The sequence below is a fragment of the Pleuronectes platessa genome, chromosome 21, assembly GCF_947347685.1.
Source record: "Pleuronectes platessa chromosome 21, fPlePla1.1, whole genome shotgun sequence".
Classification (NCBI taxonomy): Eukaryota; Metazoa; Chordata; class Actinopteri; order Pleuronectiformes; family Pleuronectidae; genus Pleuronectes; species Pleuronectes platessa.
Window position 1 is genome coordinate 122501 of NC_070646.1, and position 22500 is coordinate 145000.

The 22500-nt window shown below is 43.5% G+C and overlaps 1 protein-coding gene across 10 annotated transcripts in view; it reads left to right on the top strand.

The window, feature by feature from the left end:
* The first annotated feature begins 1256 nt into the window (after positions 1–1256).
* The window catches only part of ebf3a (EBF transcription factor 3a), a 30348-nt gene continuing 9104 nt past the window's right edge, over positions 1257–22500 (top strand). For 3 of the 10 annotated variants that reach the window (XM_053413817.1, XM_053413819.1, XM_053413822.1), the window contains exons 1-11: positions 1257–1378; positions 4086–4242; positions 4564–4627; positions 4703–4758; positions 8221–8294; positions 9148–9216; positions 15900–15981; positions 16509–16626; positions 20072–20202; positions 20280–20406; positions 21228–21316. In XM_053413817.1, the coding sequence (XP_053269792.1) occupies positions 1257–1378; positions 4086–4242; positions 4564–4627; positions 4703–4758; positions 8221–8294; positions 9148–9216; positions 15900–15981; positions 16509–16626; positions 20072–20202; positions 20280–20406; positions 21228–21316 (1089 nt within the window). Of the gene's footprint in view, positions 1379–4085; positions 4243–4563; positions 4628–4702; positions 4759–8220; positions 8295–9147; positions 9217–15899; positions 15982–16508; positions 16660–20068; positions 20203–20279; positions 20407–21227; positions 21317–22500 lie in introns of all 10 variants that reach the window. The other 7 variants (XM_053413814.1, XM_053413821.1, XM_053413816.1 and 4 more) reach the window with 5 other exon arrangements.

Below are 22500 nucleotides of genomic sequence, written 5' to 3' on the forward strand. Positions count from 1 at the left end.
GCTGAGCCAGACCTGAACCAGTGCTGAGCCAGACCTGAACCAGAGTAAAACTAGTTCTGACCCAGACCTGAACCAGAGCTGAGCCAGACCTGAGCCAGAGTTGAACCCGAGCTGAGCCAGACCTGAACCAGAGCTGAGCCAGACCTGAGCCAGTCCTGAACCAGAGTTGAACCCGAGCTGAGCCAGACCTGAACCAGAGCTGAGCCAGACCTGCAGGACTGCTCCCTTAGAGTTTCCCACCAACACTTCAGATTCACTTTATTAAACCAGGAACCAGGACCAGCTCAGATCCTCTACTGGAGAGAGAGGACACAACTATACCGGGGGCGATCAAGGGCTGTCTCTCTCTGGTTGGTTGGTTCGAGCTCCCTCCTCCTCCTTATCCTCTCTCTCTCTCTCTCTCTCTCTCTCTCTCCCTCTCTCTACTCTCTCTCTCTCTCTCTCTCTCTCTCTCTCTCTCTACTTCTCTCTCTCTCTCTCTCTCCTCTCTCTCTCTCTCTCTACTTCTCTCTCTCTCTCTCTCACCCCTCCTCCCCTAATTTGGCCGGACCCCGCCCCCGCTGTGATGTCGTCAGTGGCTTGGAGGAAGACCCGTGGGGTTTTTGGGTTTTGGCGTCCAGTCCTGTGGGGCCACAGGACTGAGAGTTTCTCCTCCGCTCCTCATCCCTCCATCATCGGTTTTCCTCCTCATCTCTTTGGGGAAAAGAAAAAAGACACTTAGCTTTAGCTCGATTCTCTGTCCGGACCCGTCGCCGTTTTCCCTCGTTTTCTTGTCCTCTGAGGATTTTATTTCTCTTTTCTATTTTTCTCCTCCTCCTCCACCTTTCTTTCTTTCTTTCTTTCTTTCTTTCTTTCTTTCTTTCTTTCTTCCTTTCTTTCTTTTTGTCTTTTCTGCCGTTTTCAACATGTCGACAAAAAACGAGTTTATATAAAACACAGAAAAACTGACCGATTTTTACATTTAAGAGTAAAAAGTTTAATTAAATCTGAAAAAACTTCTGGAGAAGAATAGAACTCCTGCTCCACTTCTCCCTCAACAATTCCTCTTCTCCTTTCCCTCCGTCCTCCTCGTCCGACCGGTTTCAGACTTTGAGATTTTGAGTTTGTGAAGAAGTCGTCGTCCGAACAGAAGCTCAAGTCTCCGTCCATCCTGCAGAGCTGCGCTTTTCTTTTGGACTTTTCTGTTTTCTTGTTTTTCTTCCTGCTGTTTTTCTTGGTGCGCCCGCGGCAGCAGTTGGAACACCGGGCCCCTGGAGATGTTCGGGATCCAGGACAACCTGCCCCGCGGGGCCACGGCCAGCATGAAGGAGGAGCCGCTAGCTGTTCGCTCTTGGATGCACTCGGCCGGCGTGGTGGACGCCAACACGGCCGCTCAGAGGTAAACTCACCGCACCCCAGAGGGATTCTGGGAGCTGAAGTCCCAGTGGAACAAGTAGATTTAAAGTCACTATGTCTCTGAACAGAACTCAGGAACCTTTGTTCAGCTGACATAAAGTTTCGTCAGCAAAATGTCCTGATCTGGAAATAAAAAGCTTTAAAAAACACAATAATAATAACAATAATAATACTTTGTATACATTTTAAATGTTTTCTTTAGCTGAAAGAAAAATTATCCAGATAAAAAGAAAAGTGTTTGAATAAAATTGCTTTATTTTGTTTCTGAGGCTGAAGGTTAAAAAAAAATCTGTTATAAACGTTTTTGATATTTCTATTTGAAACTTAAAATAATGTTTTATTTGACTTGTATCATGAGAAATTAACTTGAGTTTGTAATGTGGATTCATCAGATAATAATTGCAAGTTGTTTGAGTCACACGGTCTCAGAACAAAGTAAGACTCAGTCAAAACTTCAAATATAAAAAATATTGAAAAAATCTTTAATCATTTAAACAAAAACATTTGTTTAGATTTTCAGTTTCATATTCTTCATGTTCCTGCAAAATAAAAAGTCAGTCATGAATTAAACAGAAACGATAATTTTTTTACTGAAACTATTTTCTGACAGTGGCACATTCCATAATAATCACATATGAACTTATGTATAAGTGTTTTTTAATAGAAACAGATTTTATTCAATTAATTCTTCACGTGAAACTTTAATTTACGCTTTTCACGTCAAGTCAAACAGGAAATTTAAACTCATTTATTTAATTGATAATATATATATATGATACATATATGATATCATATCTTATTATAAATCGTCATTTTATTCAAGATAATATATGGTATCATATTTTATTTTATACATATCATAATGTTTTACATATATATATATTATAATGTTATCTGTTATATATAATATTTGATATATGTAATTACATTTTGTTAACAATATGATATTTTTCACTCTCGGGTCAAACTATTAATTATTATATATTATAAGTTGTTTTATGGCTCGGCTTTGGTTGAGTGGGCAGAGCGGTCATCCTCAAACCAGAAGGTCGGCGGTTTGATCCCAGTCCATCTGCATGCATTGTATGAATGTGTTTTGTGAATGGAAATAAACAGTTAAGCACTTTTAATGTCAGCAAGTCTAGAAAAGATCTTTATATATACAGTCCATTTACCGTTATTGAAAAATCTTTATAGAACATAATTTGTATTATATTTTGTATCCTTTCTATATTAAGATTAAAAGTGACGTGAACTTTCGATCTGTTCAATTCAAACTTATATTTGTATACACACACACACACAGTTGTATATATATATATATATATATATATATATATATATGTTAAATTGAGACCAAATATGGAATAATTTTGTCTTATATTTTATAATATATTTTTAATTTTTTATGCTATATTAACTATAACTTATATTGTATATGATTTATACCATATTTTATAGGAAGAAAAAAGTAAGTCCGAAGTGATTTAAAGACAGAACCAAAGGCTCCTTCTACATTTATGTGAAGTTCTCTTTTAACCACGACATGATCCCAGGCTGGATCCAAATGTTGTTCAATTTATTTCCTGTGTCTTTGTTATATTATATTTTATATCATAAATGTTTATATTTTATTTATAATTATATATATTTTATAATATTTTTTTATTCTGTAATTGTTCATTAAAATATTATTAAAATATATATATTTAATATATTCTGAATGTTTAAAATTACACCTTATTTTTTTCGAAACTGAATCAAATCATATTACTGCTTATTATTAAGTTTATTTATTTTTCCATTTCACTCGTTTTTGTCTGAAGAAGAATCCATGTTTATTTTCAAAGTGTCTTAAATATTTATCACATCTGAATTTAAGTGATTTTATTTTGAAAGGTCAAAGTTTCCTGTTCAAACTGACACGTTTAGATCCCTGATTACACGTATGATCACACGTATGATCACACGTATGATCACACGTATGATCACACGTAGGATCACACGTAGGATCACACGCTTTCATCTTGAACATAAGGTGCTGGATTTAACACTGTAAAAAAACACATTTTCATGATGTGTTCATTTGAAACACAGACTGTTTAAAATGATCAGAAAAAACTAAACCAACACACACATAGCTTAACTCCACCCGGGCAGAAGAGTCACAGCTGATTATTATTACTGATGCTCTGATTGGTCGACAGTCTATTCAATGACATTAGTTTAACCTGCATTGTTAAAGAGTGTGTGATTTATGCTCAAGGTCACATTACATTATCATGTTAACATCGTTTGAACAAATTAATTAAATTATAAAAATTATAATAAAAAATGATTCTAACGTTGAGTCAGTGAACGAGGAAAACTTATACGTCCTCATCCAGATATCAGACACGAAAAGTTTGACTCTATATTCTAATTTTAAATTTGAGATTAACACTTGATGTTTCAATTTGTTTTATGAAGACGTTGAGGGGACAGAGGTCAAAGGTGAATATTTGATGATGTTCCTGGTCAGAGGTTGTTCAAAGAATCCTGTTGCTGTGATGTAGGAAACAGGAAGTCTTAAACATAACCTCTCTCTCTCTCTCTCTCTCTCCCTCCCGCTCTCTCTCTCTCTCTCTCTCTCTCTCTCTCTCTCTCTCTCTCTCTCTCTCCCTCTCTCTCTCCCTCCCTCTCTCTCTCAGCGGGGTGGGGTTAGCTCGTGCTCACTTTGAGAAGCAGCCTCCATCAAACCTCAGGAAGTCGAACTTCTTCCACTTTGTTCTGGCGCTGTACGACCGCCAGGGTCAGCCGGTCGAGATCGAACGCACCGCCTACGTCGACTTCGTGGAAAAAGAGAAGGTGAGAGAAGTGGAGAGGGAGGAAGGAGCCGGGACACAAACCAAACACACCCCTCAGTCACCCACCACCAAACTGAGATTGAAATGAAACACACCTGCAGGTTGTACACTCTAGAAAATGAGTGACCCATGTAGATGAAGCCCAGGCTAAGATTGTTGTTGTTCTCCTTAATCTTCACCCATGAATCAGGAAGATGAAGGAATCTAATTTCTGCCTGAGATAGAAAACAAACATACCCAGAGCTCATTAATGACAGAACAGTGGAGGAGTTAGAAACAAACGCACCCTTCCAGAGAGAGGTTTGATTGGATTGTTTTTCAGGAGCCGACGGGAGAGAAGACAAACAATGGGATTCATTATAAACTGCAGCTGCTCTACAGTAATGGTGGGTACACTCATCTTATCACTGCACCACACAACTAACAAACTGCCCCCTAACACACTGTGTGTGTGTGTTCAGGTGTGAGAACGGAACAGGACCTCTACGTCCGACTCATCGACTCCATGACCAAACAGGTGAGCTACAGATTATTGATCATATGATGGATGTTCGGGTCAAGATGGATTGATAGAGTAAGAATCACTCAATGGACGATCCTCCAGCAGGAGGAGATACTTCTGACCTCCTGACACTTGTGTTTGTCATGTGATCATAAATGTTGAAACATGTGTGTATATTAGCACCTGCATGGCCTTGTGTTGAGCCTTCAGCCGTTTCGGCCGGATGGTGTTGAAGGTGCTGAGAAGTCGAAGAACACGATCCGGACTGTTATTCTGGGTCTGTCGTGGTGGGAGTAGGTCTTCTGCAGCAGATCCGTTATTGCATGGTCCGCACCAACATGGGGCTGACATTAGAACCAGCAGCTCCACCACTGGAGCCTCGTTCTCCTCACAGATGAGAGCTGGTTCACACTGAGCACATGTGACAGGTGTGGACGAGTCTGGAGACGTCGTGGTGAACGAGAAGCTGCTGTAGCTTCATCTAGACCCAGTTTGGTGGATCAGTGAAGGTCTGAGGAGGAAGAACCTGGGAGGGTCACACGACCTTCATGTCCCAGCCACGGTTCCCTGACTGCTGTTAGGTACCAGGATGAAATCCTCAGAGCGACTATCAGACGGTGATGCAGGGGCCCCTAGGTTCCTCCTGGTGCAGTGGCCCCTTGGTTCCTTCTGGTGCAGGGGCCCCTAGGTTCCTTCTGGTGCAGGGGCCCCTTGGTTCCTCCTGGTGCAGTGGCCCCTTGGTTCCTTCTGGTGCAGGGGCCCCTAGGTTCCTCCTGGTGCAGGGGCCCCAGGGTTCCTCCTGGTGCAGTGGCCCCTTGGTTCCTTCTGGTGCAGGGGCCCCTAGGTTCCTTCTGGTGCAGGGGCCCCTAGGTTCCTCCTGGTGCAGTGGCCCCTTGGTTCCTTCTGGTGCAGGGGCCCCTAGGTTCCTCCTGGTGCAGGGGCCCCAGGGTTCCTCCTGGTGCAGGGGCCCCTAGGTTCCTTCTGGTGCAGGGGCCCCTTGGTTCCTCCTGGTGCAGTGGCCCCTTGGTTCCTTCTGGTGCAGGGGCCCCTAGGTTCCTCCTGGTGCAGGGGCCCCAGGGTTCCTCCTGGTGCAGTGGCCCCTTGGTTCCTTCTGGTGCAGGGGCCCCTAGGTTCCTTCTGGTGCAGGGGCCCCTTGGTTCCTCCTGGTGCAGTGGCCCCTTGGTTCCTTCTGGTGCAGGGGCCCCTAGGTTCCTCCTGGTGCAGGGGCCCCAGGGTTCCTCCTGGTGCAGTGGCCCCTTGGTTCCTTCTGGTGCAGGGGCCCCTAGGTTCCTTCTGGTGCAGGGGCCCCTAGGTTCCTCCTGGTGCAGTGGCCCCTTGGTTCCTTCTGGTGCAGGGGCCCCTTGGTTCCTTCTGGTGCAGTGGCCCCTGGGTTCCTCCTGGTGCAGTGGCCCCTGGGTTCCTCCTGGTGCAGTGGCCCCTGGGTTCCTCCTGGTGCAGTGGCCCCTGGGTTCCTCCTGGTGCAGTGATGCCATTGACTGACCCTCGTGTTCCTCTGACCTAAATCCATTTGAGCACCTATAGGACGTCATGTGTTGGTGCATCACACGCCACCAAGTCTGTCCACAGTCCGGGAGGTGATGATCCAGGTCTGGGAGGTGATGAAGCAGGTCTGGGAGGTGATGAACTAGGTCTGGGAGGTGATGAACCAGGTCTGGGAGGTGATGAACCAGGTGTAGGAGGTGATGATCCAGGTCTGGGAGGTGATGAACCAGGTGTAGGAGGGGATGATCCAGGTCTGGGAGGTGATGAACTAGGTCTGGGAGGTGATGAACCAGGTCTGGGAGGTGATGAACCAGGTGTAGGAGGTGATGATCCAGGTCTAGGAGGTGATGATCCAGGTCTAGGAGGTAATGATCCAGGTCTGGGAGGTGATGAAGCAGGTCTGGGAGGTGATGAACCAGGTCTGGGAGGTGATGAACTAGGTCTAGGAGGTGATGAACCAGGTCTGGGAGGTGATGAACCAGGTCTGGGAGGTGATGAAGCAGGTCTGGGAGGTGATGAACCAGGTCTAGGAGGTGATGATCCAGGTCTGGGAGGTGATGAAGCAGGTCTGGGAGGTGATGAACTAGGTCTAGGAGGTGATGATCCAGGTCTGGGAGGTGATGAACTAGGTCTGGGAGGTGATGAACCAGGTCTGGGAGGTGATGAAGCAGGTCTGGGAGGTGATGAACCAGGTCTAGGAGGTGATGATCCAGGTCTAGGAGGTGATGATCCAGGTCTGGGAGGTGATGAAGCAGGTCTGGGAGGTGATGAACCAGGTGTAGGAGGTGATGATCCAGGTCTGGGAGGTGATGAACCAGGTCTGGGAGGTGATGAACCAGGTCTGGGAGGTGATGAACCAGGTCTGGGAGGTGATGAACCAGGTCTGGGAGGTGATGAAGCAGGTCTGGGAGGTGATTAACCAGGTCTAGGAGGTGATGATCCAGGTCTAGGAGGTGATGATCCAGGTCTGGGAGGTGATGAAGCAGGTCTGGGAGGTGATGAACCAGGTCTGGGACGAGAACCCCCAGGACTCCATCCTGTGACTCCTCAGGAGCATCATGTCCAGACGCTGTCAGGAGAACATGCAGGCAGGAGGAGGCCTGGTTTCAGTTTGATACTGAGATGTTCAGTGTGGGTTTGAATCCAGTCCTCAGTGGTTGATGGTTTTTGTTTCCATTGGTCGTTGTTACGTTATTTTGTTATTAACTAAATATACAATGTTCAGCTGTAAAGATTTTCAACTTGAATCATTCATCAAGATCTGTGATTTAAGTTTTCCCTTCATTTTTATGCGCAGTATATATATTGAAGATATATATATATATATATATAAATATATATATATATATATACACTGTGTGTAAATACATATAAATATAGATATAATTATCAGGACTATATACAATTATAGAAGTCATTTTAATCCCCTAATTGTAGAATGGACAAATATAAAACTCTCCACTTATATAAAGTTTTCTCCTCTTATATTCCTCAAATTATTATATGACTTTATCATTTTACATCTGGTAAATTTATTTTTTATTTTCAATTAAATCTATTTAGTTGTTATTTTTTTTTTTTATAAGTGAGGATTAAAGTTTGCTCTTTAAATAAAAGTCATTCTGTTTTAAATGAGAAACTTTATTTTTACAGCCAGAACACAGAGAACTGTACATTCTAACTTCTATTATAAATAAAGTGGGTTTAAAAAACACACTGTGATCTGATTGTCTTTGCAGCAGGCTCTCCTTTCCTAACTCCTTTCCTAACTCCTTTCGTTACTCCTTTCCTAACTCCTTTTCTAACTCCTTTCCTAACTCCTTTCCTAATTCCTTCCCATCTTTCCTTGGCCCTTGTGACGTTTTTCCATCGTGTTCAAGGAATAGTGGTCAGGAAAGGAGAATAGTTGGCAAACTCACTCCTGCTTCCTGTTTCACACCTGCTTCTTTGGCATCTACTTCCTGTGTGTTCCAGGCGATCATCTATGAAGGTCAGGACAAGAACCCAGAGATGTGCAGAGTTCTGCTCACACATGAGATCATGTGCAGGTGAGACGCACCTGAACACAACACCTGTCTGACTGTCAGGAGATGAAATCCATCACATCGTCTTTGGAGAGAAACACTTTTTCCTTCTGTATTATTCACCACACGAGAAACACTAAATAATACACACAAGAAATAACAGAACGGAAACCAACAAATACACTATCAGTGCTTATCTATATTGTTTTTAGTTTTATATTTTTCTTTTCTTCAGTCATCTTGTTTGTTACAATAATCATTTAAATGGTCCAATCTCTGAACTCACACTTCCCCTGTGACACTAATTTGCTTGATTGAAAAGTCATCGCACAAAAGAATTTAGTCTTAAAGGGCTTTTATCAGGGTCCAGGAGAGATGTGAAGGAAAGGTATTAGGAAAGGAGTTAGGAAAGGAGAACCAGTAGGATTCTACTTACACTATAGGTTTTTTCAACAAAAACCTCTTTATTGATAACAGAGGATAAGCACAGACAGAACAGTTCTCTGTGCTCTGACAGTTCGAATAAAGTTTCCTGTTTTAAATGACTCGTTCTGAGAAAAGGTATTTTCAGTTTATACGGAAAAAATATTTAATATTAGTTACTCACAGAAATAACAATAAAAGTGATTTCATTCAAAAGAAAAAAATACAAAACAACTGAAATGTTGAATAATATAATAATAAGAAATATACGAGTGCTAGAGTTAGAGACCTGAACATGAAACATGTGTGACGCCTGTGACCTTTGACCCGACAGGTCACATCTGTGGTTAAATACTGTAAAACTGAAGCTGTTTAATTTAGGAGAAAAAAACAGTTTTATTATAATTATTATAAAACCATAACAATACCTTTGATGTATATATGTTTGTTTCAGTCGCTGCTGTGATAAGAAGAGCTGTGGAAACAGAAATGAAACACCGTCAGACCCTGTCATCATCGACAGGTAACACACACACACACACTCCTGCTGTGCATGATGATCGCCTCTCTCTCCCACACATTACTTTTATAGCAGCATATTTCTTCTGCCTGGGCTGTGATTTATACAGCTGTGTTATCACAGTTCAAAGCTGCTGTATAAATCTGTCTGTTTATAATTCAGTGTTGTGATAACTGTCCACATACAAAGTGTCACACACATGATCAATCATCATTTGTGATTGTTCAGTCAGACGTTGTGCGGCAGCATCTTGTGTGTGAGTGTGTGAGTCGTTCTTCAGTTCAGGTGTAGAGGAGAATGAATTTGTCGTTTACACACAGACAAGACAAATCCGTTTCAGTCCGTCTGAGCAGTCATGATCGAGGGGTGGAGCCATGCTATCGAGGCCCCGCCTATACAGACATTTGACCAATCCTGAGTCAGTCTCAGCTGTCAATCATCATGAGTGTCAGTTTTTCTATCGTCAAATAACTAATTTAATCCAAACTTATTGACTTTGTAAAATGACAGAAACCATCTTTGACAAACATTTATTTAACGTCTATTTAGATTTTTTTACATTGGTCCACGTCCCATCCTCTAACATGGAGGAGGTGGGTTATTGACTACACTGCACACAGCCACCAGGGGGTGATCCAGATGATTTGGTTTTACTTTATAGGAGCTGTCATGTTGTCCATCTTTTTTACACTTTATATACTCTGGTAAGTTCAGGTGTGTGTGTGTGTGGTTATGTAGTTAGTTAGTTAGTTAGTTAGTAGATGATTTGGTCTGAGTGAGACGAAATCCCCCCTCTGCTCCCCCTCTGCTCCCCCCTCTGCTCCCCCTCTCCTCAACCCTCTCCTCCTCCCTCCCCGCCCCCCTCTTCTCTCCCGTGAGGAATCATACTCTTTCCCCTCCTCCTTTCTTCACCCCTCCTCCTCCTCTACTTTCATCCTCCCCCTGAGTATTAATCTCATTCTTCCCCCCTTGTCTCTCTCTCTCTCTCTCTCTCTCTCTCTCTCTCTCTCTCTCTCTCTCTCTCTCTCTCTCTCTCTCGCTCTCTCTCTGTGTCTGTCCCTCTCTGTCTTCTCTGAGGTAGTGGGGGTGGTTGGATGGGGGGATGGAGGTGTGGAGGTATAAGTGGATGGATGTGACTCCGACACCTCTTTGAAAAGAGAAGTGGTCATATTACCGCTGCTCTTTTTTCTTCCCCTGCCTGCTGCAATGCATGATGGGAAGGTGTCCTCTGTTTTTGTCGGCGTCCATTGAACAGGAAACGTGTCCGGGTCAGACAGCAGCCTCACGTCAACATAAAGCTTGAGTTCTCTGTGACGCCACAATCATCTGTGAATTACGTTTTATTTGTATTAGTTATTCAAGGAGACGAGATGTTCACGGTCACAGCTCGAGGTTGATCATTGGACCAAACACTTCCTGTCTTCAAACACTGGACCACCATCTTTTTAACGTTGGTTTAACGTTGCTTTAACGTTGTCAAGTTCCTTCACTGACGTCCGGAACTTCCTGTTCTTTGCACCAGTTTTAAAGGAGAGATTCAGTTTGTTGTGTTTTTTTAATCTCTATTTTACTCACATTAAAATCAAACACGTTGTTTCAGCTGATCAGTGACACTTTGAAAAGTCAGTGAAACTGTGACGTTCCTCGAGAAAATCAAGCTCTCATCTTTTCCCACTGTCGTGCTGAATACAGATGTGAGAATCTTTTTTTATGTGGGGGGGGGGGGTCTGCAGCGTCTCTGGTGTCTGCAGCGTTGGATTATGGGTAGACGACGTGCTGTCAGTCAGGTGGCGGGCGGAGGTGTGATTTGACTCTCATGCTGAAGGTGGGTTTTGGAGAGAATCTCATTACTGGCCGTGTTTCAGGGTGACTGACAGCAGAATAATGTTTGGGGCCCCCAGGGGCCCCCGGCCGGCTAAATGTTAAATGTATGAATTTATGAGAAGGTTTTTCTTCCTGGAAAATGAAGTCAGAGTTTGACCCTTAACACGTCATCTGATACACAACAGAACATTTAAATAAGATGCCGAAGATTTTTAACAAAACCATCGTCCACAGAAAAAATAAGTTTCCACTTCTACACACGGAGAAGAAAAAGAAAAGGAGAGATGCAGTGAATCGCTCGTCCTCTAACTGGTATTTAGCAGGTGTGTGTGTGTGTGTGTGTGTGTTGGTGTGTGTGTGTGTTTGTGTGTGTGTTTCAGTATTGATTGTCAGTAAGCGTTTCCGGTAGCGACTCATCTCTATTGATTAACAATTTAAATCAGCACAGTGTTGTTATCTCTGTTGGTGTTTTAGCTTCACATTACATCAGATACACAACCAACAGCAATGCTTATTGTTTCACTTAAGGTGGGTTAAGGTTAGGTTTAGGGTTAGGTTTAGGTGTAGGGTTAGGTTTAGGGTTAGGTTTAGGGTTAGGTTTAGGGTTAGGTTTAGGGTTAGGTTTAGGTGTAGGGTTAGGTTTAGGGTTAGGGTTAGGAGTTGTTTCTGTTAACGAGCTGTTCAGCTCAAAGAAAACCAAATGAGTTTTCACGGCAACAACGTCACCTGTTAGGGTTAGGGGTCAACTGCTGCTGGTTGACCTGTCAGTCAACTGCTGTTGGTTGACCTGTCAGTCAACCAACAGCAGTCCCACGTCCTGTGATGATGTCATTGACGTTAACTTCAGCTTGTCCTCGTTGTCTCTCAATCAACTTTGACCCGTCGTTAAAGTTATTATTGTCTTTGTAGTTTTGTTTTTGTTAAGTAATGTTCGGGGTCAGAAGGTTGTTGGTTTGAGTCCTGGTTTGTGCTCCTCTTGTGGAGCAGTTGATGGAGCTCATTGTTTCCAGTGGGGACAATGTTCAGCAGCGGAGGGACTCACGTTTAGAGCTAAAGTCAGTCACTGTTATTCCCCCTCCACACCTCCTCTTCCTCCTCTTCCTCCTCTTCCTCCACACCTCCTCTTCATCCGCTTCCTCCTCTTCCTCCACACCTCCTCTTCATCCTCTTCCTCCTCTTCCTCCACACCTCCTCTTCATCCTCTTCCTCCTCTTCCTCCTCTTCCTCCACACCTCCTCTTCCTCCTCTTCCTCCTCGTCCTCCTCTTCCTCCTCTTCCTCCACACGTCCTCTTCCTCCTCTTCATCCTCTTCATCCTCTTCATCCTCTTCCTCCTCTTCCTCCTCTTCATCCTCTTCCTCCTCTTCCTCCTCTACCTCCTCTTTCTCCACACCTCCTCTTCCTCCTCTTCATCCACTTCATCCTCTTCATCCTCTTCCTCCACACCTCCTCTTCATCCGCTTCCTCCTCTTCCTCCACACCTCCTCTTCATCCTCTTCCTCCTCTTCCTCCACACCTCCTCTTCATCCTCTTCCTCCTCTTCCTCCTCTTCCTCCACACCTCCTCTTCCTCCTCGTCCTCCTCTTCCTCCTCTTCCTCCACACGTCCTCTTCCTCCTCTTCATCCTCTTCATCCTCTTCCTCCTCTTCCTCCTCTTCATCCTCTTCCTCCTCTTCCTCCTCTACCTCCTCTTTCTCCACACCTCCTCTTCCTCCTCTTCATCCACTTCATCCTCTTCATCCTCTTCCTCCACACCTCCTCTTCCTCCTCTTCATCCTCTTCATCCTCTTCTTCACTCTCATGAATTGTCTCTTTTCATTTTCTGTGAACAGAGAGATGATGGACTCTTCATTATCTCATTTAATTATCTCCCCTGATCACCTCCTTCTCCCCTCTACACCAGGAGCAGGCTTGTATGTGTGTTACAGTGAATGTGATATTCTGTGTGTCTGTGTGTATGTGTTACAGTGAGTTTGTGTGTGTAACAATGTGTTTGCGTGTGTATGTGTGTGTGTGTTTATGTGTTACGGTGTGTGTGTGTGTGTGTGTTACTGTGTGTGTGGACGTGTTATGGTGTGTGTGTGTGATTTTGTGTGTTTAGATCAAATTAAAAGTATTTATTTTTGATAAAGTGACTGACAGCTCCATCAGCTAGTTAATCAATTAACTTCCTGCTGGTGATTGACAGTCAGTGATCGTTACTGACAGACTCGGACTCGTTCATTCAGACTGAAACAATCGTTTTCCTTTTTCAATGTATCGAAGTCTTAAGACATAAAAAAAACATTATTAATATAAATAATGTCATTGACACGAAACATGACAGACGAGACAGACTCAGGAGAACCAATCAGAGTGAAGATTAAGAGCAGATGCTGTAAAGTAAAGATGAACCTGAACAGTGGAAATGACTCGAATCAGATTAACAGACTGAGCTGCTACCAGCACGTAAATCTCACACACAGACACACACACACACACACACATAGACACACACACACACACACTGTGACATTACATTACCTTCAGTATAATTCCTCCTCAAACTATGACTACATTTTCTACCTCATAGAGCAGATTAACTCCAACACAGTGTGTTTCAGCGTGTGTGTCTGTGTGTGTGTGTGAGAGAGAGAGAGTGTGTGTCTGTGTCTGTCTGTGTGACCTTTTTTTCCCGAGGAGATAAATTTGCAGTGCGTCCTAATTTCCTGCTCATAAATATAAGGGAGTAATAGTGTGTGTGTGTGTGTGTGTGTGTGTGTGTGTGTGTGTGTGTTCTTCCCTACTTATCACATAACAAATTGAAAGCCTAATCTGTCCTGCGTGTAGATTTACAACCTCGATCACTGGCTCTATTTCACTGAGAGGAGGGGGAGAAAAAAAATGTAGAGATGAGTGAGGAGTGAAGGAAACAAGGAGCGAGGAGTAAAGGTGGAGTGAAGGAGGGAAGAAGAAGCAGTGAAGGGAAGATGAAAGAGGTGTGAATAGTTTGTGTCTGAAGGTAAAGTGCACGAAGCTTGTTCACCTGTTATCGGAGTAAATCACCATGTTAACTTATGCTGAACAACTAAAGGCCGGCGCATTCTTCTGCAACTGCGTCGGCGGCGTTTCACGCAGCTGTGTCGCAGGACTCTTTGTCATTCGTGCTTCCCCAAGTGTTGCGCCTCTTACAAAGCAATTCCCCGCCAGAACACTAGGCGGAGTAATGTTTTTTGTCGGAGACGACCTTAGAGACGCCTTCTTTCTTCTTCGTCAATTGTTTATTTACATCACCACTGCGGCTCCTCGTAGCCTGTTTCTGGCGGACAAATCTCCAGTCAGTGACGGGTTATCCAAGTGATCATACTACCGGATCTCTTCTGCCACTCGCTCTTCTGTTTGGTCCATATTCGTTCTTCTAAATCTTCCGTTGTTTCTGCCGGTATTATGTGGCATGAAACCGGAAATGCGACTCCGGAAAGGATGTAGTTAGCAGACCAATCACAAGCCTTGAGGCTTGTGGAGCTTTGTCGTATAGTTAGAAAAATTGGGCGACGCACATAAGCACGTAAGAAGAGATACATATGCACGTAAGGGCCCGGAAGGGCTCTTGCGCTTGTGGGCCCATGAAAACGCAGAAGCATGCGCCGGCCTTTACCTGCCTGGTGACACAACTCATCCCTGAATGTATGCCCATGCAGAAATGAACAAAAGCCATTTCATTGTACAGATGTGTACTGATATCGAAATTCAGTAGAAATAGAAGTGTTATACCTGTTCTATTGTAAAGATATGAAAATCAGTCTTCTTCATTCTTTACAGTTTACTTGTGTGTTTGATTTCCTGCAGTTCAGTTTGAAGCCACCAGGGTTTCACCTGAAAGACTCAAACTGACACACACAAAGTGAGAATACGTGTCATGACATGTGACTCTATATTCAGATCCTCTCTGGTTCATGAAAAGTTTTACTGTAAAACAATCCCAGATGTTTTACCAGCTGTTCTTTCTGCATTTAGCAGCTGGAACTGTTTCTTTTATTCTGGATGTTTGTTCTGCTCTGCTGTCAGCCAAACTGTTCTTGTCTGGGATTGGTCATTAGCAGTAAACCCCACCCCTTTGATGTACACGTGAAAGAGGAGTTTACTTAACGAGTATCATGTGACCACTTAACCTGGTTGAGATTGTTAGGTCAAGTTCAGCTGGATAACTGACAGATATCCTCGATATGTCAAACTCATTTCCAAGAACAGGCCCCTGGGTTACACACTGACAAGAGGCTTTAAAGGAATAGTTCACTGAAAAAGGAAAATTCACCCATTATCTACTAGTTCATTCATATTCAGCTCCAAACGGTTTCATTTAATAGCGTCTAAATGTCTCTGATATCCTCCTCGGATGTTCGCGCACACACACATTGTTTTGTGGATTCAAACACTTCACTGTACTTCAGTGCTCGTCCTTCAACCAGAAGGTCGGCAGTTCGATTCCAGTCTTCCCCATCTGCATGCCGAAGTGTCCTTGGGCAAGGTACTGAACCCCTTAAATGGCCCCTCATCGATGTTAAATACATAAATTTGAAGTCTCTTTGGATATGTAACATAATAATGAGGGGATTTTCATTTTGGGTGAACTATCCCTTTAACCAAGATGTGTTACATTCTGCGCTGAAAGAGATAAAAATAATAAAGACAACAAACCTAAAACCATCAGTAAACATTTGATCAAACACAGAACATGTAGTTCTGTAATCAATACCCTCAGAAAGTGAAACATGATCAAACTATAATCTGATGAAAACCTTCTGATTGTCTGTGTGTGTTTGTGTGTGTGTGTGTGTGTGTGTGTGTGTGTGTGTGTGTGTGTGTGTGTGTGTTCTGATGCAGGTTCTTCTTGAAGTTCTTCCTCAAGTGTAACCAGAACTGTCTGAAGAACGCTGGGAACCCACGAGACATGAGGAGGTTTCAGGTACTACACACACACACTCACACACACACACACAAACACACAAACACACACACACACACACACACACACACACACACACACACACACACACGCACACACACACACACCCTTCCTCTCCCCTGCAGGGCGAGCTGACAGGGTGTTCAGTCCAGTTAGTGGGAGGAGGGAGACGGGGCGAGCGAGAGAGAGAGACAGGGGAAGCCAGTTGACGTGGCGACAGCAGGGTGAAGGATGTTCTGGTTAGTCACCGTGGCGACAGAAAGGACCCGCCCTCTGTGTGACCTCTGCTCCATCGCCATGGATCAACGACAACAACCTCGCCATGGCAACCAGCCGGGAATGATCAATGACAACAGCTGATTGAGAGAGACTGTGACATCACAGACAGGGAGGGGCCTGAGCAAACACAGACGTGGAAGTTCTTGACAATAGTTGGCCGGGGAACTTTATAGTTTCAAATGAAAATAAATAATTAGTTCAACATGGAGATGAACCTTGAAGCTATCAGATCATGTCTCTGTTCACAGGTGGTGATGTCCACGACGGTGAACGTGGACGGACACGTCCTCGCCGTCTCCGACAACATGTTCGTACACAACAACTCCAAACATGGTCGCCGGGCCCGGAGACTTGATCCGTCTGAAGGTGAGGGAGGTTTCACTGAACGACCATGTCACTGTCATTAATACAACATGTAGCAGCAGAGGAACCAGGACCTGCTCACAGCTCAACTCCACAAACCTGTTATTCATGTCAACAACCAACCTGTGATTCATGTCAACAACAAACCTGTGATTCATGTCAACAACAAACCTGTGATTCATGTCAACAACCAACCTGTGATTCATGTCAACAACCAACCTGTTATTCATGTCAACAACAAACCTGTGATTCATGTCAACAACCAACCTGTGATTCATGTCAACAACCAACCTGTGATTCATGTCAACAACCAACCTGTGATTCATGTCAACAACCAACCTGTGATTCATGTCAACAACAAACCTGTGATTCATGTCAACAACCAACCTGTGATTCATGTCAACAACAAACCTGTGATTCATGTCAACAACCAACCTGTTATTCATGTCAACAACAAACCTGCAAATCCCCTGAAAGACTTTTACTGGGAAACTGTTATTAATCATTTCATTAATGATCTGGTTCATCTGGTTAATCTCAACCGTGACGTCATCTGAGTCAGAGAGGAAGTTCTTCATCTGTTTTCTTTTAAAGTCATTTAATCGATGACTCTGATTGGACGAAACATGTCACACTGTTTCATAAATTGGTGTCCAACGTCATATTACAAGAAGCTGTGTGTGTCTTCCTGTATTTATATCTTTGTGAGGACCATTTTAAGCATAGCTGAGTAAAGACTTTTCGGGTTTAGGGTTCGAATCCGGTTTAGGGTTCGAATTAGGATTTAGTTGTGATGGTTAAGGTTAAGGTAACGGGCAAGGGAATATATTGTGTCAATGAGAGAGAGAGAGAGACAGAGAGAGAGCATAATTTGGCCTTTGAAGAGAGATCACCCCAGTGGCTCATGGGTAAAAAGACCAGACGCCTCAGCGTCCCCAGAGAGGATGGTGTGTGTGTGTGAGTGTGTTTCTTTTTGCGGCTGTTCAACCTCTTTAATTGCCCTCCTAATTAAAGATGGTAACCATGGAAACCACCTCTCCCAATCAGAGCCCAGGGGAGTCCCGTGGGTTCGAACCCTTTTCTCCGTCCTGTGGTTTCCTGTGCAAACAGCAGAGTCAGAGACACTGTGAACTTTACAATCTAAAAACAGTCAAATGAGAAGTTTCAAGACTTTATTTCAGAACGACATGTTCAGGAAAATGTTTCCACAAGTCTTTGTTTCCCTGAGAGTAGAAACTGGTCGGATCAGATATCAGGTCTCATCACGATGGTCCCGATCGGTTTGGTTTTCAATCTGGTAACATTCATGTGGTCATAGTTAGCACTAAAATAAATATTCCTTACTGCTTTGAATGAGACAAATTAATGTTACTGTTCTCAAATATGTTCATTTGTTGAAGGAAACATCGACTTGTTTCAGGATTTGGTCTCCACTTTGATCTGGATTTGTTTCTGTGCACTTCTGTTTTGTTGGAACTTGATCTGAGACTTATTTGGACCTTTGTTTTGGAACTGGACTGAACTCTTGTAGAACTGTGACTCTAATGAAGTCTATCAGGGAACTGGTTGAGTCAAAAAATCATCTATCATCTATCTATCATCAAAACGGCGACTGTTTAATAGAAAAGAATAGAAAAGAATAAAATAGAAAAGAAAAGAAAAGAAAAGAATAGATTAGAATAGAATCAAATAGAAATGAAAAGAAAAGAAAAGAAAAAAAGAAAAGAATAGAAAAGAAAAGAATAGAATAGAATAGAATCAAATAGAAATGAAAAGAAAAGAAAAGAAAAGAAAAGAAAAGAAAAAAGAAAAAAAGAAAAGAATAGAAAAGAAAAGAATAGATTAGAATAGAATCAAATAGAAATGAAAAGAAAAGAAAAGAAAAAAAAGAAAAGAAAAGAAAAGAAAAGAAAAGAAAAGAATAGAATAGAATAGAATAGAATAGAAAAGAAAAGAATAAAATAGAAAAGAATAGAATAGAATAGAATAGAAAAGAAAAGAATAAAATAGAAAAGAATAGAATAGAATCAAAAAGAAAAGAATAGAATAGGTCAGGTGCTGTAATGTCATCTTAAATAGTCATGGAAGAGATAAGCCTCACACACTCCCACACACACACAAATACACACACACTCACTGTTCTTTCATTTCACTTTATAATTAATCTGCAGTTGCACTTGAAAGAAGAGAGAGAGTAGTCATTACCAGTCAAGTGTGTGTGTGTGTGTGTGTGTGTGTGTGTTAATTTACTAAGCTAAAGTGGATAAAATCCACTACCCAATTAAATCATGGTGTGTGTGTATGTGTGTGTGTGTGTGTGTGTGTGTGTGTGTGTGTGTGTGTGTGTGTGTGTGTGTGTGTGTGTGTGTGTGTGTGTGTGTGTGTGTGTGTGTGTGTGTGTGTGTGTGTGCGTGCGTGCGTGCGTGTGTGTGTGTGTGTGTGTGACCTTCATCGCCTCTGTGAAATAAATCAGTGGTTCTCAACCTGTGGTCCCGGACCCTAACAGAGGTCTGTAGATTATTCAGAAACAAATGATCTGAGCAAATATGGACAAATGGACGAGGACTTAATGACAATTCAAAAACTTGATGACAGGATGAGGACTTGACAAGAAGACAAGGACTTGACAAGACGATGAGGACTTGACAAGAGGACAAGGACTTGACAAGAGGACGAGGACTTGACAAGACGATGAGGACTTGACAAGAGGACAAGGACTTGACAAGACGATGAGGACTTGACAAGACGATGAGGACTTGACAAGAGGACAAGGACTTGACAAGACGACGAGGACTTGACAAGACGATGAGGACTTGACAAGAGGACAAGGACTTGACAAGACGATGAGGACTTGACAAGAGGACGAGGACTTGACAAGAGGACGAGGACTTGACAAGAGGACGAGGACTTGACAAGAGGACAAGGACTTGACAAGAGGACATGGACTTGACAAGAGGACATGGACTTGACAAGAGGACAAGGACTTGACAAGAGGACAAGGACTTGACAAGAGGACAAGGATTTGACAAGAGGACAAGGACTTGACAAGAGGACATGGACTTGACAAGAGGACATGGACTTGACAAGAGGATGAGGACTTGACAAGAGGACAAGGACTTGACAAGACGATGAGGACTTGACAAGAGGACAAGGACTTGACAACAGGATGAGGATTTCATGAGTGTTTGACGAGGTGCTGAGAGTTGAGTTTTATCTGGTGTAAGACCAAGTGGTTGCATGTCAGGACAGTTTATCAGGATGTGGTGTGAGGTCAAAGGTCACTTCCTTTACATGTCAGTGCTGATCCTCTGAATGACAGTCCATTGTCAATCGTCCTCTAAGAACGTTTCTGTGGCAGCTGATGTTTTAGTGATGAACATTTCCCTCTGTGTGTGTGTCTCTCTCTCTTTCTCTATGTCTCTGTGTCTCTGTGTCTCTCGTCCAGCAGCCACTCCCTGTATTAAAGCCATCAGTCCCAGTGAGGGCTGGACGACAGGCGGAGCTACCGTCATTCTGATCGGAGACAACTTCTTTGATGGCCTGCAGGTCGTGTTTGGCACCATGCTGGTGTGGAGCGAGGTACCGCTCAGCTGATCAGTGCATCCAACGATCAATGAGAACGATTACATGACGTCACTGATTATCTCTCTCTCTAGTTGATCACCCCTCACGCCATCCGGGTCCAGACCCCCCCTCGCCACATCCCCGGTGTCGTCGAGGTCACGCTGTCCTACAAATCCAAACAGTTCTGTAAAGGAGCGCCGGGACGATTCGTCTACACAGGTACAAAAACTGCAAACCTGTGTTTTAATGAGTGAAGAGATCAAATCACAGATCATCAGAACGCCACCGCTTCATGTGTCGTCATTATCTGGCGATGCTGTTTATGATGAAGGTGAAGGTGAGGATGAGGATGAGGATTAGGATGAGGATGAGGATGAGGATGAGGATGATGAAGATGAAGGTGAAGGTGAAGGTGAAGGTGAAGGCTAAAGGTCCTGAAGGTCCTGAAGTTCTGTGATGTCAGAACGCCACCGCTTAATGTGTCGTCATTATCTGGCAATGCTGTTTATGATGAAGGTGAAGGTGAGGATGAGGATTAGGATGAGGATGAGGATGAGGATGAGGATGAGGATGATGAAGGTGATGTGATGAGGATGAAGATGATGAGGATGATGAAAGTGATGAGGATGAGGATGATGAAGGTGATGTGATGAGGATGAGGATGAAGATGATGAGGATGATGAAAGTGATGAAGATGAGGATGAGGATGGGGATGAGGATGAGGATTAGGATGATGAGGATGATGATGAGGATGATGATGAGGATGAGAATGAGGATGAGAATGAGGATGAGGATGAGGTTGAGGATGAGGATGAGGATGGTAAGGATGATGAAGGTGATGTGATGAGGATGAGGATGAAGATGTTGAGGATGATGAAAGTGATGAAGATGAGGATGAGGATGAGGATTAGGATGATTAGGATGATGAGGATGATGATGAGGATGAGGATGAGGATGAGGATGAGAATGAGGATGAGGATGAGGATGGTGAGGTGATGTGTCCCTTAATGCCTGATCATCTTCCTCCTCTACCTGCTCAGCGCTAAACGAGCCAACTATAGATTACGGCTTCCAGAGGTTACAGAAGGTCATCCCTCGTCACCCCGGAGACCCAGAGAGACTTCCCAAGGTACCACACAGACACAGACACAAACACACACAGACACACACACAGACACACACTGGTTTTATATAAACACAGTAAGTAATAACTGTCAAGGGTTTTTCCCATCAGTCTGTTTTCTGGTCGACTGCTCAGAGTCCTGATAATCATCAGCAATGGGTGTGAGAGTGTGAACATGCGTGTGTGTTGGTGTGTGTGTGTGGTAACACAAATTGACAGACACACTAGAATCTCTTTAATACACACTGTGTCATTCCAAACACACAACAAGAAAAGAGTCCGGTGGAGGCTCCTGGTCTTGATCCAGGTTCAGTCCAAACACTGGACCTCTAGACTCAAAAGGGAAATAAACCAATCTCCAAAACCCTGATGAGATCAGTCCAGGGTCATATATACAGTTTATAAATGGCCCATAGGTCTCTGAGGAGAAAGAGGCTACGTCCACTGCACTTGTCTGAGATATCACCAGGTTTTGTATTTATAAAGCGCTTTTCTAGTCTACATGACTCAAAGCTCTTTACAGTTCAGTTTGACAATCACCCATTCACAAACACATTCACACACACAGTCATACAGAGCATCCATTAGCAGCCCTTTATTGTTCTATGGGGGGGGCATTCGGGGTTCAGCATCTTGCCCAGGGACACTTCGGCGGGATCGATCTGCCGACCTTCAGGTTCGGGGACGACCGCTCTACCCCTCAGCCACAGCTGCCCACAACAGGGGACTGTTTGGTTGTCTGTGTGTCGGTTGTTTACATGGCAGCGTGTCCACTGCAGGCGGGGGAGCTGCTACTTTATCTACTGCGTTGCCTTCAAAACCAGTCGGCTTATGAACTAAAGTAAATATTCTACGGTATGAAGACGCACATCTTCATCGTCTGTCGATAACAATCTAAGCCCCGTTAGAACCTTAGAAAAGCTGAATGGACTCAGAAAGTTCAGGAAGTGTAGTAAATACGTTTGTGTCGTAGACAGATAAACTTTGTGTTTCGCAGAAGAATAAACAGAGAAAATTATCTTTTGTTTGAGATTGAATTTTTTTCTATTGAAATTATGTTACAAACATAAGTGGTTGCAACACTTTGTACAGTCCTCAGCCAGTGCTGCTGCTGGTGACATGTGGATTACATGCTTCTGTCTTTTCTCACATGTGGATCTTGTGTTCCCATGTTTGCTGATGTGAGCTGA